The sequence below is a fragment of the Ascaphus truei genome, chromosome 3 (genome assembly GCF_040206685.1).
Source record: "Ascaphus truei isolate aAscTru1 chromosome 3, aAscTru1.hap1, whole genome shotgun sequence".
NCBI lineage: Eukaryota > Metazoa > Chordata > Amphibia > Anura > Ascaphidae > Ascaphus > Ascaphus truei.
In genome coordinates this window covers 416,962,252-416,979,397 of record NC_134485.1, presented here as the reverse complement: position 1 = coordinate 416,979,397, position 17,146 = coordinate 416,962,252, and the positions used below count along the sequence as shown (strand labels likewise).

General features: G+C 43.3%; 1 protein-coding gene across 9 annotated transcripts in view; it reads left to right on the top strand.

Annotated features, from left to right (window-relative positions):
* Positions 1-16,411, top strand: part of FCHSD2 (FCH and double SH3 domains 2) — a 237,785-nt gene extending 221,374 nt beyond the window's left edge. For 6 of the 9 annotated variants that reach the window (XM_075592710.1, XM_075592708.1, XM_075592703.1 and 3 more), the window contains 5 exons: positions 1,161-1,244; positions 1,659-1,833; positions 2,659-2,879; positions 5,255-5,384; positions 13,136-16,411. In XM_075592710.1, the coding sequence (XP_075448825.1) occupies positions 1,161-1,244; positions 1,659-1,833; positions 2,659-2,879; positions 5,255-5,384; positions 13,136-13,320 (795 nt within the window). In that variant the 3' untranslated portion in view covers positions 13,321-16,411. Of the gene's footprint in view, positions 1-1,160; positions 1,245-1,658; positions 1,834-2,658; positions 2,880-5,254; positions 5,385-7,851; positions 7,938-13,135 lie in introns of all 9 variants that reach the window. The other 3 variants (XM_075592704.1, XM_075592706.1, XM_075592711.1) reach the window with 1 other exon arrangement.
* Positions 16,412-17,146: the final 735 nt, after the last annotated feature.

The following is a 17,146-nucleotide window of genomic DNA, read 5'->3' as shown; positions in this document are numbered from 1 at the left end:
GGTTGGAAAATCAAACCGCGTAACGTCACACTCTTGTAGTAGTAATAAGCAGTGGTCGACAAATCACCAAAAAATCTACTCGCCACCTAGTACCACACGTGTGCTGCTTGAGCCAAAAGGAGCTCGCCACGATGTTAAATCCACTCGCCCGGGGCGTGCAAATGTATAGGTTTGTCGAACACTGGTAATAAGCATAGAATCCATGACGTGATTTAACCCTCTGGGTGCCCGAGGACCTAAGGGACCGGCACTCCTGCTTAGATCTGCCCAGTAGTGAAATGGAGGCCGTCTCCTGGAAAATGGCCACTGCTGTCACGGGGACGGCTGTTGAAAGCGGTCACGGGACCGTGCCGTGGCACTCGGTAACCCCCAACCCATCCAGCACTCCAGGGTTAAAATCAGTGGACAAAGTTAGGTTTTATACAAATATCAGCATGTACTGCAATAAAATGTGTATGTATGAAAAATTTACCACACTTAGTTAAGTTATGGTGGGTAAAAAAAGTGACAAAAACCCTCCACAGCAAAGCATATAGCAAATGGAAATATTACTGTATGCTCATCTGCATGTCTTAGACAGGTCTGCGACCCCGCCTTTCACCATTATCACCCAGCATACAGCACTTCCACTGCAGCAAGGGATTCTGGGAAATGACATGCAAGAGGTGGCACTGTGTGCTCATTTGCATGTCATTTCCCAGAATCCCTTGCGGCAGTGGAAGTGCTGTGTGCTAGGTGATAATGGTGAAAGGTGGGGTTGCAGACCTGTCTAAGACATGCAAATGAGCATACAGTAATATTTATCTTTGCTATGAAGAAATTGTTAGTGTTTGGAAAATAAACACAGAAAAACCTCTGGTATGTTTTTTTTTTTTTTTTACATATTATAACTGAAAACACTTGTCATTAACACATGTCACCCTTGATTACCTATTTCAGGGGTGGCCAACGCCAGTCTTTAAGGGGCACCAACAGGTCAGGGCTTCAGGATATCCCTGCTTCAGCACAGGTGGCTCTGTCATAATGATTGAGCCACTCGTACTGACGCAGGGCTATCCTAAAAACCTGACCTGTTGGTAGCCCTTGAGGACTGGAGCTGTTCACCCCTGCGTTATTGCATATCCTGTGCTCTAAGTTTAGTGTGTGTTCGTTTTTTTTAGGCCTGCCAACCAGATGAGTTGACCATAGAGGAGCACGAGATGCTGGAAGTCATTGAAGACGGAGACATGGAAGACTGGGTGAAGGTATCCGGTTTTTATTTTTAGGCTGCTGTCCAGAACACGTGATCAAACATATCATGACCGCACACTTAGTATAGCAGAGACGGGAGGTTTCCAAATGCTCTGGACATTCTAATCAGATCCATGATCAATTATCCTGTTGTCCACTAAAGGGTATCAGCACCTGCACCAAATCCATCCTTACCCAGGACATATACTGCTACTTGAACCTTTAACAGCCGCACTTCTTTGCAAATGAGTTAGTGTGTTTATTTTAGTTATTGGTAGCACAGATGGCCTGTACCAGTTGTACGACTTGTCCAATACCTTTGTCATATATACACGAATACAAGTACAATCTGTATACTAAAGGGCTTTATTCTACTGCATAAAGTTGCCAATCCCAGCATTCAATGTTATTTTCCATCTGCCTGACAGGCAAGAAATAAATCCGGGCAAGTAGGATACGTCCCAGAGAAGTATCTCCAGTTTCCGACCTCCAACAGCCTGCTGAGTATGCTCCAGTCACTTGCAGCTCTAGACAGCCGGTCCCACACGTCCAGCAGCTCCGACGTTGAAGTAGTCTCGGGAAGCATGAATGGGGACGCCAACGGTAATTCCAATCAAATATAGGTCTTACAAGTGGCAACAACCGACTGCTTTGTTAATGAGCAAATTAAAATCAGACAGCGCACCATCCATTGTGGTCATTGATTCATGGTATCAACATTTTGGTACCCTTTGGACCTTCTTCAGGATTAAAATATTATATGCAATATTAATGTATTGAACTGTTTTTAGCAAAGCACAACCTGTTAGGTCATATAAAGACTTTGATAGTGTCATCTTCAGTATATTATATGACATCGCAGCAAACGTTAGTAGGGTAGTTGTGAGGAAGTTTTCTTCGTTTTAGTTAACATCGTCAAGTTATTTTTAATGGGGTGTTTCGTACCTCTATAATGATCCCAGTGTGTATAATACAGAGAGCCACATTGTGAAATTGGGTTGTTAAATCCATGTCACCATATTCCACTTTAACCTGTCTGCCATTGAAGAGTATAAACCAGTGACTATGGGGCAATACACTTAACGTGTATTTCATCTCAGAATACCTTGCTACAGTAACTGCCCAAGCAACAAAACACTGAGTTTCAAATGGGTCCTTCCAAATTTGACAAATATCCATGTGACTTCCCTTCTTTATCAAACATTTGGGAGAACAGTATTTTATTGTAGCAACTGAAACCTCAAACGTAACTGGATGATCTCAAGCGCAACTGGGTGATGTCTTAATACTTGTATACTTCTGAGATAACTATCCGCTTGATCAGAGTAACCACTTTGGCTGGATCTCATAATATTCATTAAAGGAGCCTTCAAATGCTACGCTCCGTGTTCCTTCTCCTGACCTAATGTTTGTTCCTGTTGTTTTCAGTCTGTTTTGTGAAAGCACTTTATGATTACGATGGGCAGACCGAGGATGAGCTGTCCTTCCCGGAGGGGGCGATCATCCGCATCCTAAACAAGGAGAATCAGGACGATGATGGCTTCTGGGAGGGAGAATTCAATGGCCGTCTCGGAGTTTTCCCGTCTGTGTTAGTTGAAGAACTCGCTGGCTCTGAGAATGGTGACTCCCAGTGGATTGGAGATGTTCAGGTATCTTGCATTGTCCAGTCCTTACATTACATAGTTACATAGTTACATAGTTGCATATAGTTACATAGTAGATGAGGTTGAAAAAAGACATGCGTCCATCAAGTTCAACCTATGCTACATTTAGACGACAGATACTTTATCTTATATCCCTATTTACAGTATATTGATCCAGAGGAAGGCAAACAAAAACCCCAGTGACATGTTATCCAATGACTTCTCGTAAGGGGAAAAATATATTCCCTCCTGAGAATTGGCAGTCTACATGGGTAATGAATTCCACATTTTAACTGCCCTTACTGTAAAGAACCCTTTCCTTTGTTGCTCGTGAAATCTCCTTTCCTCCAACCTTAAGGGATGGCCCCAAATCCTTTGTTCTGCCCTTGGGATGAATAGTTCTTTTGAAAGCTCCTTGTATTGTCCCCGACTATATTTGTATATAGTTATCATATCCCCTCTTAGACGCCTCTTTTCTAATGTAAATAAATCTAATTTAGCTAGCCTCTCCTCATAAGTTAGATTGTCCATCCCCTTTATTAATCTGGTGGCTCTTCTCTGCACTCTCTCTCTAGTTCCATAATGTCTTTTAGCGAGACATTGAAAATCTAATGTCTCGCTAAGCCCCGTCTCGCCTCCTGCGCTCTGCTCGGTTTTCTCCCTTTCCCACGTTGTTAAAGTTTGTATCACTTGACTCACACTGTGCTACGATGCCTCACTCGCTTCCTGTCTTTGCGAAGCTCAGTTGAAAGGACGCCTTGTAAAGAATTCACTTCGGGAACATGGAAATACAGATGTAATAACACTTACTGTCCCCGGCGCCGCAAACAAACAATGAAAAGTCTGCGGCGCTGGGTATAGCGTTTGCCCCGATCGCGCTGCGAGAGGGGGCCGTGCTTCAGGATCAGACTCCCAGCGGTGGTAATCCGTCCAGGCCGCAATCATCGGTACCGCCGGCTGCAACGCGCCAAGCAAGTCTGGCTACATCGGCACCGATGAATCCAGACGTAGCCAACCACGTTGGTCCTAGTCACCCAACTCTGGCAAGAATACTCCCGGCACGGGCCATTAATAAGCTGTAGGGTGGTATTTTTTTTTCGTTTCTTTTTTTTTTATTTTTATATTTTGCTGGCAAAAAGATAAATGACTTTTAATTTTTAACCGGAGCTTACAGTCGCGCCGTCTGGCGATAGGATTGCTGCTTTAACCCTTTAGCTGACAGAGCGGCCAGCAATGGAGTGAACAGGTTAATTCAGAATTAGTTTTTGTTTGATTGCGGCAGCGTAGCAAAGGCAGCGCTGGCTTCCGCGTAGCAGTTCAGCCGCTGACACATTGGAGACCAGAAACTTTACCACTCAAGGGAGTTTACTGCATCCTTCCTGCCATTAATTTAGAGACCTGCCACCGCCACCCTATTTAACAAACAAACCAAAAAAAACTTATTGTCCCTTTACGTTTGTGCTGTCAGTGCCCTGGTGAAAATGACTTGCCATCTCGGGGCGGGTGTGAAAGGAAATGCGGTGTGGAAGTGACATTCCTCTGTCATTGTAGCCTGGTCATGTGTCTCCCTGCTGGCTCAGCCACATGAAATGGAAACGGCTACCCTCGGAAGTTATACATTGTTTGAAGGTTGTGGGGGGGGGGAGGAGTTTCTTCTATTTTGAATATTTATATTATTAACAGGGAAAAAAAATTTGAACTAAAACAAACGTATAGATCAGGGGTGGCCAATTCCAGTCCTCAAGGTGCCATCATCAGGTCAGGTTTTAAGAATATCCCTGCTTCAGTACAGGTGGTTATCAATGACTGAGCCACCTGTGCTGAAGCAGGGATATCCTTAAAACCTGATCTGTTGGTGGCCCTTGAGGACTGGAGTTGGCCGCCCCTGGTGTAGACAATTGTCCAGACAAGAACTATTGAATTTGTCGAGACAGAAGAGAGTGCAGATCTAACTTGTAATTAGCCAGTACATGGGTACTAACGAGGCTAACAAACAAATGAATGCTCTTTGCTATGTTTAAAAGGAAGTGTCTTGTGCTTTTGTAACCCCTGCTGCGCCATAGGATCCAGCAACTCGTTGCAATGCAGGCACATCTAAACGATGCATATTTGCACCTTAACTTGTGCTGCCATCTGACAAATGAACTCCGCTTAGATTGTTAGTATGTAGAGCAGGAGGTAAAAAGATGCACTGAGCTTCCCCATCAAAACACAGGCGTAATATAGATGTCAATACCATATATATTAGAGTTTTAATTGCAATAGCAAACTGTTGCTTAACCACTTTTCTGCTATTGTCGTGTTCAGCTTTAATCATCAGGATGGACCGATAATCTTTTTGCAGCCCTATGGAGTAATTGTACATTCTTCTTCTTCTCCAGATATCTCCACCCCCAAAACCCCAGAGTACTCTTCCTCCATTGCCTCTCTATGACCAACCTCCCAGCAGTCCTGTGTACAGCCCTGAGAAGAGGAGCTCCCAATATTTCCCTCGGTCCCCGTCAGTGAATGGTAAGAGATCTTCACTAAAGGTTGACTTACAGAGGTGGTAAACAGAGTGCTATCTGATTAATCAAAATGTTGTCTTACTCCAAGAGATGTTCCTTTAACTCAGTGCGTGTTGGGCAGATCTGGTGTGCACTTGTATAAACTTTTTTACCGCACCTACCCTTCTTCAAACATGGTATTCTTGACCGTCTGAACCTTTGGGGATCACTTGATCGCCTTGCCGGCATTGGAGTGTTTTCCGGGTCTCCTGTGTCCTATGTTTTCATATGTAGTTGTAATACAACAATATTTTCCTAATTATCCTGTTTTGGGTCAGTTTTTTTTGCTTTTGTTGCTGTACACAACTTTCTATCTTGTCTACATATTTTTTGGAGGAGTCAGCACACCAGCGTGGAGATAAAATTTGGTTTATATAGGTGTGAGGGAACCAAAGGGATCCCCGAAATCCCCTAGAGTTAATACTGCACTAAATAGTGGAAACCCGCACTCAATAATGCAAATGCTTATAAGGGATCCAGATAGTGAAGAAAAAAAGATATTTACTCAAAAAGTAAAATATACAGACGTGCGAAAAAACGAGTCAAAAAACAGCACAGGAGGTCAAACAGAAGAATACACATTCAAAACAAAATGATCAAAAACGAAACCAATACTTATCTAGAGCTCCAAAAGTGGCATGTACAAAAACACAAAACGCTGCTAATCAAGTGTGGCCACACAAGAGTGAGCTACAAAAGGGAACAAATAGCAACAAAAAAAGGAACAAAAAATATATCAAATGAAAAAAATAGGAAAAAATATTGCAAAAACAAACAAGGGGGCAACGTTTTGGGGGAAAACCCCATCTTCAGGTTCATTCCCAGAGGTTCTAGACAAATCAACAATCAATAGCGTTCTTGTGTTACCAGCCGTCGGATACTAGCAGAACTCGAGCGTAGGGAAAACTCCAAGGTCTTTCAGCAAAGAGCAGGCGTCTATGATCTCAGGAGCGTCCGTGGCCTCAGGAGCGTCTGCAGCCTCAGGAGCGTCTGCAGCCTCAGGAGCGTCTGCAGCCTCAGGAGCGTCTGCAGCCTCAGTAGCGTCTGCAGCCTCAGTAGCGTCCGCGGCCTCAGGAGCGTCTGCAGCCTCAGGAGCGTCCGCAGCCTCAGGAGCGTCCTCAGCCTCAGGAGCGTCCGCTGCCTCAGGAGCGTCCGCGGCCTCAGGAGCGTCCGCTGCCTCAGGAGCGTCTGTGGCTGGTCCTGCTTGGAAGAGTACCTTTTTTTTTTTTGCTTACTCTTGCGTGACTACACTTGTTGAACAGCTTTTTGTGTTTTTGTACATGCCAGTTTTGAAGCTCTACAGTAGATAAGTATTATTTTCCTTTTTGATCATTGAGTGTTGATTGTGTATTCTTCTACTTGAGCTCCTTTGTTGTACTCTTACCCGTTTTTTTCGTACGTCTGTATATGTTGCATTTTGAGTAAATATCTTTTATTCATCACTATCTGGATCTCTTATAATGTATACAAAAAGCGACAGAGAAGCCCAATGCTACATCCAATATGACAAAAATACACAGTAAAATACTTATATATTCTCTTGAAAAGGGGTCATTTAGTTTAACCCTTTGGCCAAAGCATTGTAAGCCTGTGAGCCACGACAAGACAGACTCTGTTCACAGGTCCTAACACTACCAGATAAAATACTAATATTCCTCTATTAGGATTACAATTCTCATTTACCTCTATTAGGAGGGAGAAAGACCAACATTGCGTCTATATCCAGTAGAATGTAAGAGACCTGCTGACTTGGGAAGTGTGTTGTTTCTCTTATAATATTTGCATTATTGAGTGCGGGTTTCCACTATTGTGTCTCATATTTCAGTTCTTCAGCCTTACATTGTTACCCTAAAGTCCTCACTGGTATTAATACTTTGGTTTCCTTGTGCTGTGTCGTGTAGTTTTGTAAACATAAATCACAGGTTGTTGTAAAGATTGTTGACAGACGGCTTCCCTTTTAGAGGTCATCCCAGTAAAGGAATGAAGCCGTACTTACAGGGAACAGCAAGTCAACAAGACTGATCAAACAGGCTGTAATGTATGGTAGTAATTAGGCAAAACTGGTCAATGTAGGGGAGAAAATAACTCCTATGTGCCATATATTCCTGTAATTGCCATTTGTATACCACAGAGTTAGAGCTTATTGACAAGAAATGCCATTAAAAATGGGGACCCAAGTATGTTTTTCTGTGTTTCCTATTGTTTTTTCTGTATTGTAATGTTGTTTAATGCTCGTACACCCAATAAAAAAACTATTACATTTAAAAAAAAAAAAAAATTAAATGGGGGCCCTCTTTGTATATGCAGATTTGTTTTTGTCACGGTTTAGTTTTAACGTCAATTTATTCAGAGAGAGTGGGAGTATTGCTGGTGTTTTTTTCTTTCTAATTAGCAAACATTAGACCTCGGTCTTCCTTTCTTTCTGTCTTTAGAAAGCAGCATCAGTTTGGATTCTCCTGGGACGTCCCAGCCACCGCCACGGAGTACCCCCGAGACCTTCCACGGCAAGCTGCGGCCTGTAGGTTTCTGCTTTTTAGCAATACGTTCACCCGGCATTGTATCATCGGTGGTGTTCCTTCCTCGGTGTTTCAGTGCGCCGCAGTATACTCTGTACCAGTGAATATGAAGTCCAGGTTTCATTTATCCCGGCAAAGCAAATGCTCCAAGGACACAAAACAAATTGTCTATATAAAGAGTATGTTTCATTAGTGCCCGGCAGGGTGTGTGTAACTTACAGTGCCACTCTTTCGCTTCTGCATCAAATGTTCATATTTTATCTCATTAATGGCGACAAAGCAAAAAAGGGACATGAAACCAGGAGGAGATCCATTTCCTTATCGGATATACGCCAGGTTACTTCCTCCTCTCAGTTATTGTAGTATTCCGGTTAGCCGCAAGCTATATCGCTTGCTAACACAGTCTGTGATAACCCCGTACACTAATGTTGAGATGCATTTGAAAATAAGCTCAAATGTAAATAGCATTGTAATTGCTGTGAGGTAGGTGGCTTCTCCTCGTAGTTTAGCTCCTGAATACCCATAAAAGTGAATAACTATGCACAGCTAAGCATGTGCTACTATCGCCACTATTAAGGCTTGAGACACCAGAAACGGAGGAGTTGTCCAAGGTATAATATATATAATATAATATATATATATATATAACCAAATGGTAATGAACTGAACTGCGCTCCCCCTCCTCAGGTATTACAGTGTGAAATCAAAAGATTCACCCCCAGTCAAAGAATCCCCAATGTACAGCCAATATGACAAATTATCTAGTACATTACTATATGTTTTTCCTATATTTTTTCTTCTTATAAGTTTGGGTCATTTAATTCAATCCTTCGACCACCACATTTCAAGCCGGCAACCATGTCAGAGGTAGACCTTATTAGCAGGTCCTACGCTAGCTACCAATTTTATACTGTGTCCTTTTGTATTTAGATGAATGAATATAGAAAAAAAAAACAAATGGTAATGTACTAGATAATTTGTCATATTGGATGTGCACTGGAAAGTCTTTATTATATATATATATATATATATATATATATATATATCAAAACAAAACAGAAATGGTAAAGGAGCGTCTATATATACACACACACACGTGAGATACAAATTGTGAACCCCAATGGTACTGTAGTTACGGAAATTCCATTGTTTTTCCATGATAACCTTCTTGAATAAAAACCATTGTTTTCTTAAATATCCAAAAGGGTTTATATTAACCAATTTCATGTCTTTTTAAACAAAATGACAAAGATTAGACAAACATCTAGTAATTAAGAGTTAGGGTATGTGCAAAAGCAAGTGAAACTCTGGTTTTATCAGCTAAATTAAAGGGGATAATTAGAATCATGTGTTTTAATTAGGTGAATCTTCAGGGGAGGGTTTGGGAGAACCCACCCTATATAAAGATCAGAAACGTTGTGAGTTTGGTCTTACCCATATAGTTGTGTGGAAACACGTCATGCCAGGATAAAAGGAAATCGCTCAGGACCTCAAAAAGCAGTTATTGATGCTCATCAATCTAGAAAGGGTTAAAAAAATATTTCTACGGATTTGTGGCTCCACCAATCCATTCTTAGACAGATGGTGAAAGTTCAAGACCAGAGACACTCTACCCTGAACGGCCGTCCTACCAAAATCTCTCCCAAGAACAATCCGGCAAATCTTCCAAGTCACAGAGAAACCCAGAGTAACATCCAAGGATCTGCTGGCCACTCTCGCCTTGGCTAATGTGAGTGTTCATGACTCAACTATCAGAAAAAGACTGAACAAGAATGGTGTTTATGGAAGGATAGCCAGGAGGAAACCACTGCTCTCAAAAAAGAACATTGCTGACGTCTGAAGAACACCAAAGAGCACATAGATGATCCACAAGGCTTCTGGAACAATGTTCTCTGGACAGATGGTCAAAGGTAGAACATTTTGGCCTCAATAAGAAACGTTATTTTTGGCAAAATCCAAACACTGAGTTCGAACAGAAGAACCTCATCCCAACCGTCAAAAATGGTGGCGGGAGTGTGATGCCTTTGGACCTGCACGGTTTGCCTTCATTGACACACCCATGAATTCTGCATCAACCATGAATTCTAGAGGAGAATGTCAGGCCAGACGTTCGTGAGCTGAAGTGAAAATGGGTCATGCAGCAAGACAATGGTCCTAAACATACAACCAGATCTACAAAAGAATGGCTGAAGAAGAAGAAATTCCACGTTTTAGAATGGCCTAGTCAAAGTCCGGACATAAACCCATTGAAATGTGGCAGGATCTGAAGTGAGATGTCCATGCAAGTAAGCACTCAAATGTCAGAGTTGAAGCAGTTCTGTAAGGAGGGATGGGCCAAAATTACTCAAACCCGATGTGAGAGACTGACCAGCAGTTACAGGAAACACTTAGTTGAAGTCATTGCTGCTCAAGGGGGCGCCACCAGGTGCTGAATGTAAAGGTTCACGTACTTTTTCACACATGGATATTGAATGTTAAATCATGTGTGGTTAAATAAATGTTGAAAAAGTATCATGTTTTTGTGTTAATTGTTTTCAGGTTATCTTTATCTATTATTGGGACTTAGATTGAGATCTAATGGCATTTTTAGGTGTGAAATATGGGAAAATCCTAAGGGGTTAACAAACGTTTCCTCGTCTGTGCGTGTGTGCATGTGTATGTGTGTACATATGTATGTACAGTATATATCAGATTCGAAAGATGTCTGCACCCACATCAAAAAAACTGCCTTGACAGGCAGTCTGTCATGCCAGGCACACTTGTAGTACAGAGCAGAAGTGTTATACCAAAGTATGCACTAATTATCGACACTGACAAATATTGGGTGAAGAGACAAATGTGTTTATTCAATCCATAAAACACCAGGTTACCAGGTTACTTGATGTTTTATGGATTGAAGAAACACATTTCTCTCTTCACCCAATCAGGGCCTGTAATTAGTGCATACTCTGAGTACCTGGCTTTGCACGGGTTGCAGTATTCTGGAGTCATCTTTTCCATTACAGACATGAAACTGTCAATCAATCGATAATGGGATACTCTTTAACCCAATCAATAATGTTAACTTCCAGTGAGTTAGGCTGCACCCCCAGTCGCTGAGGCTCCCACCCCAAATTATAGTGACATCCACCCTCTTCACTGACCCACTCCCTCAGTGACCTTCCCCCTCCGTGACACTCTCACCCAATCAGTGACCTTCATCTCTTACACCCCCACCTCTCCCCCCTCCCTCTATTACACCCCGCCTCTCCCCCTCCCTCTATTACACCCCCACCTCCCACTCCCTCTCTTACACACCCACCTCTCCCCTCCCTCTCTTACACACCCACCTCTCCCCCTCCCTCTCTTACACCCCCACCTCTCCCCCTCCCTCTCTTACACCCCCACCTCTCCCCCTCCCTCTTACACCCCCACCTCTCCCCCTCCCTCTCTTACACCCCACCTCTCCCCCTCCCTCTCTTACACACCCACCTCTCCCCCTCCCTCTCTTATACCCCACCTCTCCCCCTCCCTCTCTTACACCCCCACCTCTCCCCCTCCCTCTCTTACACCCCCACCTCTCCCCCTCCCTCTCTTACACCCCCACCTCTCCCCCTCCCTCTCTTACACCCCCACCTCTCCCCCTCCCTCTTTTACACCCCCCACCTCTCCCCCTCCCTCTCTTACACAACCACCTCTCCCCCTCCCTCTCTTACACACCCACCTCTCCCCCTCCCTCTCTTACACACCCACCTCTCCCCCTCCCTCTCTTACACCCCCACCTCTCCCCCTCCCTCTCTTACACCCCCACCTCTCCCCCTCCCTCTTACACCCCCACCTCTCCCCCTCCCTCTCTTACACCCCACCTCTCCCCCTCCCTCTCTTACACACCCACCTCTCCCCCTCCCTCTCTTATACCCCACCTCTCCCCCTCCCTCTCTTACACCCCCACCTCTCCCCCTCCCTCTCTTACACCCCCACCTCTCCCCCTCCCTCTCTTACACCCCCACCTCTCCCCCTCCCTCTCTTACACCCCCACCTCTCCCCCTCCCTCTTTTACACCCCCCACCTCTCCCCCTCCCTCTCTTACACAACCACCTCTCCCCCTCCCTCTCTTACACACCCACCTCTCCCCCTCCCTCTCTTACACATTCTTTATAGGGCATCACATGGAGCGCACTTTAAAATGTCATATTGGGGAAACTGCACCTTTAAGTTCACCCCTAAATAGAGTTATGTATTAGAACAGGGGCAGCCAACCCCAGTCCTCAAGGCCCACCAACAGGTCGGGTTTTAAGGCTATCCCTGCTTCAGCACAGGTGGTAGTGTCTTCGACCACCTTTGCTGAAGCAGGGATAGCCTTAAAACCTGATGTGTTGGTGGCCCTTGAGGACTGGAGTTGGCCAACCCTGCTTTACTGCATGTTTGACCCTTTTGCTGCCTGTAGAGTTAGCAACAGATAAAGGGTTAACTTCCTGTTGGTAGAGAAGTTGTGTGTGTATTGGATTTTGTTTTAAACCCGTTCATTTGTTTAAGGAAGACACAAATGGATTTGTTTCCCCGCCCCCCCTCCCGACCCCCCATTCTTTACTCTGAGCTGTCAGTCCTTGGGGAGCTGGCGGGGTGAATTCAGGCACTGCCTGTAAAATGAGCAGTAGGAATGTGTCCCTACAGGAAACCTGCACAGACTCCAAACATCACCTGTATTCAAGGGGGAGGCTGCTAATGCAGATCACTAGTAGGCAGAAACTGAATGGTTAATGCAGGGAAAGCACTCGGCCACAAAACGCCTTCTCCAGCATTTTTCTATGGTAAAGATTTACATGTTGATGACAAAATAAAGCACAAAGACACGTTGTAAAATGCACAACATATTGGATACCCTGCCGTTGTTTGGGATTAGGGCAGGGTATTTCTGAGGAAAGAATCCAGGGGCGGGGGTGGTTCCTAAATTGCAGAGATCCAATGCGGTTCATTGGAAATTAGTGGGTGCTGTCCAATGGCCCGAAAAATGTATCCTGTGTTAAAACTGTTCGCTCTCACATTTGTGTGCTGACCGGGCGCCTGGAATCACAACCGTGCAATCGCTAGGGTAGTGAGGATGTTCCGATGGCGTCTGCCACGTCTAAACCCCGTGGCTGCCAGAAGGGCCAGAAGCTCGTGGCGCAGGTTTCCTGAGGGACTGCGCCGTTTTAACCCTTTCTTTTTGTTCCTCCTCCAGGTGCGAGCGGCTCCCCCCCCACCCACGCAGGCCCAGCGCCGGCAGGCCGAGAAGACAGAAGACGTGGAAATAACGTTGGTTTAACAACGCTCTCCAGAACCCGGCTGCCACACCCGGGCCATGCGAGTCGCTCGGCGGCGATGAAACCTTTTAGGCACCTTCTGCATGCAGAGATTCTCGCCTGATCACGGGATAAGGGAAGGACGCTTTTCTGCGGCAGTGACAATGTGGGACGTTATGTGCCTTTTTGGTTGTCGCTCCTTTTTCCTTTTATTACAAACGTTATCTGGCCTCGCTCAGCACAAGTAACGAGGTTGCAGGTGCGCTCCCACGTAGAACCAAATGGATCTGATCGCAGTGATACATTTAATGGGTTAAAATGAGATGAATGACACTTTTTTTTTTTTTTTTTTTTATGGCATTTTTCTCTTTTTTTATCTTGTTTGTTTTACCACGATGTTGAGGTAAGTCAGATTAATGCACACCCTCCGTCAGCAGATACTTAAAAACAAAACGTGACTGAAGATTGCAGATAAATTCCCTACTTCAGTGCTTAGAAATATTTCTGGCGTGAACATCCAACAAATGATTTAATATTATATACATACATGTTTTTTTTGTTGTTTTTTTTTAATGGCATCAGACACCCTGTTTGACACTATTAAACATATCACTGTTCTGAGTCCAGTTCGGTCACACATGAGATTGCACCAGAACAGGAGTTATGGGATGTCTATACGCAGATGTCCTCACTACTCCCGTGCGGAGGCTTGTAGAATGTCCTCATACACGCAGCATAGTCATAGAATACTTCTATCATATGCATTAGTACAGTATATTACTGTTGCCATAGGAATGTGTTAAGATTGTCCGATTTCCGCCGTTAGCCATGCTTATTGATTACCTATTGATCAGAAGCTATCCTACTAACTCCTTCGCTGCCAGGGAGGTCAGCAACACGAAGGGGTTAAAAAAAAAAAAAAAAGGGAAACCCAAGCATGGATAGAGGCTGGTTCCTCGCACTAATACCCCGGCAGGGCAGATATAAATAAAGTTGAGAGAGATGCTGTAGAAGCATATGGCGGACCTTGTAACAATACACAGCTGTTCAATAATTAACATTACAAAAACAATGTAACTAAATGTGGTATTAATATTAATGTGGCTCGTTTAGCATCCAGCATCGGCAGCAGAGGCTCCCAATTAGCACGATAAACAGAACCGCCGAAAACCATCTCATCGAAAAGCTAGAGGCTTTTGGTCTAGACTTGGGAGCAAAGTGAGCTACAGTTTATTTTAGCCGAATGTCTTAGTCTCTCTCGCTCCCCCCCCCCCCCCTCCCCTCTTTCTGTTATTTGACGCGTTTCTGTCCTGCTCCCCTGAATGTACGTTATTAGCCGAGATCAGCAGAGCAAACATATCAGAGCGTGTAGTTATATAGAATATATGTAAGAGCCATCATATGCTTCTCTGTTTCCTCCCACGATTCAGGGTTCTTCCCAGGGAATGAGAGGGATGTGAAAACCAGCAAGCTTTTCTTTGGCCTTTTTGCTTTGTTTTATACATTGAATGAATGTGAGAAGTACTTTGAGTCCGATGAGCAACCAGCTTGCATACAAAGACATCATGTTCTATATAAGTACTGTACCTGCTAAACGCTTTGTCAGGGGACAGCGTCCACTGACTATTTTCTCAGTTGAGCTGGTAGGGTTTCAGAAAAGCTCCTTTCATGTCTTCACAGGAACGGGTTACCACATGCAATAAGCTAATTGAAGTGACTGATTTTGGCATGTATGGTTAGCTCAGTGGCTCTTTAAGAAGTGTGGGACTGATGTGCTCTATTTCTGGTTTAAATCTGCAATCCGCACCATACACGACTCAACAATATTTGTTTCGGGTTTTTTTTCCTTTTGGGATCTTTTAAAATTTCTGGTGCTAACCTTCTTAACTCCTGTTTTGGGTATCTGTGCATTTTCCCTTTCCTGAAAAACAGGGTGCCAGTGATGGCTAAAAATTGCAACCATGAACTAATATAGAAAACACAGGCAAAGAGAAAAAAAAATATGATTGATTCCAGGTCTAGGATTTTTGGAAAATATAAAAATGGTTATACTTGAAGTTAAGACGGCATCATTTTAAGAACATAGCACTGAATGTATTTTAAGGGGGGTTACCCAAAGGAGGAAAGGATAAATACTTACACAATAAAACCGGTAATAATCAAGCCGCGATTCTAACCAACAGTCTACCACGTGCATGCTGTGGTTTTGATTCGGTTTCTGGCTTCACTTCTGTTCTTCCAGGCTGTTTTTTTTCTTCTTCTTTTACTTATCAGAGGGCTTTGTCTCTTATTTCCGGATGCTAGGCTGAGAGAGGAGAGCAATGCATTTGCAAGAATTTATAACCTGTTGCCGGATGCTTTGAAAAGTCAGACGCGTGTGCGTGAGGCTCTAGCACTGGGAATTCCCCATGTAGAGGAAGAGCCCTGTTCTATTTCGTTGAACATTGTTCAAATCCTTGACTTGTATCTTCTTTGAAGATTCTTTTTAAAAATGATTCCCCTGTTGTTGTTGTTTTTTCCCTCCCCTTGGTTTGCACCTCCTGTTTATCTGGTCCTGATGTTCCCCTCATGTAATATAACAGTTACTCTTACATTTTTAAAATGACTTCTACATTACATAACCTAACCCCTTTGGTGCAAGAGGGGCCTACAATACGTTGCAGTCCCCTCTGGCAGCGACAGAGTTGGGGGCTATTCTATATCGGCCAATCAGGCCGTTTTCAGCCAAAATTCCCCCTTGAAGTCAATGTAGAATAAGCCCTTCGTCTTCGGGGCTTATTCTATAAAGTGCAATAGTGCCGATCTGGCACTATTGCATGTAAGTCAACGAGGGTGTCCATGCGGTAGTACTAGGCCAGTGCCATCCCACTTTATAGAATAAGGTCAGAGATATTCCTTTTCCGTTAACCCTATGGCCAGTTTTTTTTTTTTTTTTTTTTTAATGGGGGGAGGGGGAGTGTTATTTGAAAATTCTACTTTATATTTTAAAAATATTTTCTGTGAGAGCTGCTAATTTTATTTAACAGAAAGTTGTAAAAACAAGAAAAAATATGCCTCGTTTTAACTATGACTTCATACAGGGCATCTAATTCATTTATCACCGTGTACAGAGTCGATACACTAAGAGCATAGGTGCAATGTTTTTTTTTTGTATTGGCTGTAAAAAGTTTGTATTTATTATGTATAAAATGTTGGATAATAAAAAAAAAATGGAATCTACTGGTCATGGCTTCTTTACCGTAACCAAGACTTTTTGTTCGAGAAGAATGGTTAGCAGATGGAAGATAACAATGGTTTTGAGGATACATTGAGTTGACTCTTTGAAAGCTTAAATATGCAGCAACATTCTTGTGTCTGACAGCAGAAGAGGCAATGTAAAAGTTCAGCATTTAACTGTCAGCAGTTACGTTTGTATGTGTATAAATACAATATGTTTCACATACAACATACATACACACTCACACACGTGAATATACAGTATGTAAAACAAAAATGTGAAACGCACGCTCAATAGTGTACAATTTCACTAAAATAAGGTTTTAATATAAAACATAGATAAATGCTCACTCAAGGTTGAAAACTTCATTGTATTATAAATATGGCAGGTGTTTTTACCGGACATCCATCCATAGATTGTGTCCAAAAAGGGTTTGACAGCTTGTGCCAGATTTTTTTAAACACTGGAGAAATATTTAAAATTGAGTTGTCTCCCATAACGTCCCTAAACATTTCCCAATTTGTCAAAATAATAACCCGGATTGGATTAAAGTTATGAGTTTGGAACACATTCCTCCGTCTGTTTTAGGGGGTGACAGATACTGTATAGACTCCTATGTAAAAGAGAAACCTATTGGATATTCAAATTAGAGAGTTTGGTCCCGAAGGACTTAAATGAAAACATCGACACCAGTACCAATGTTTGACCTATTTTCCCCTTTCTCTTTTAATGT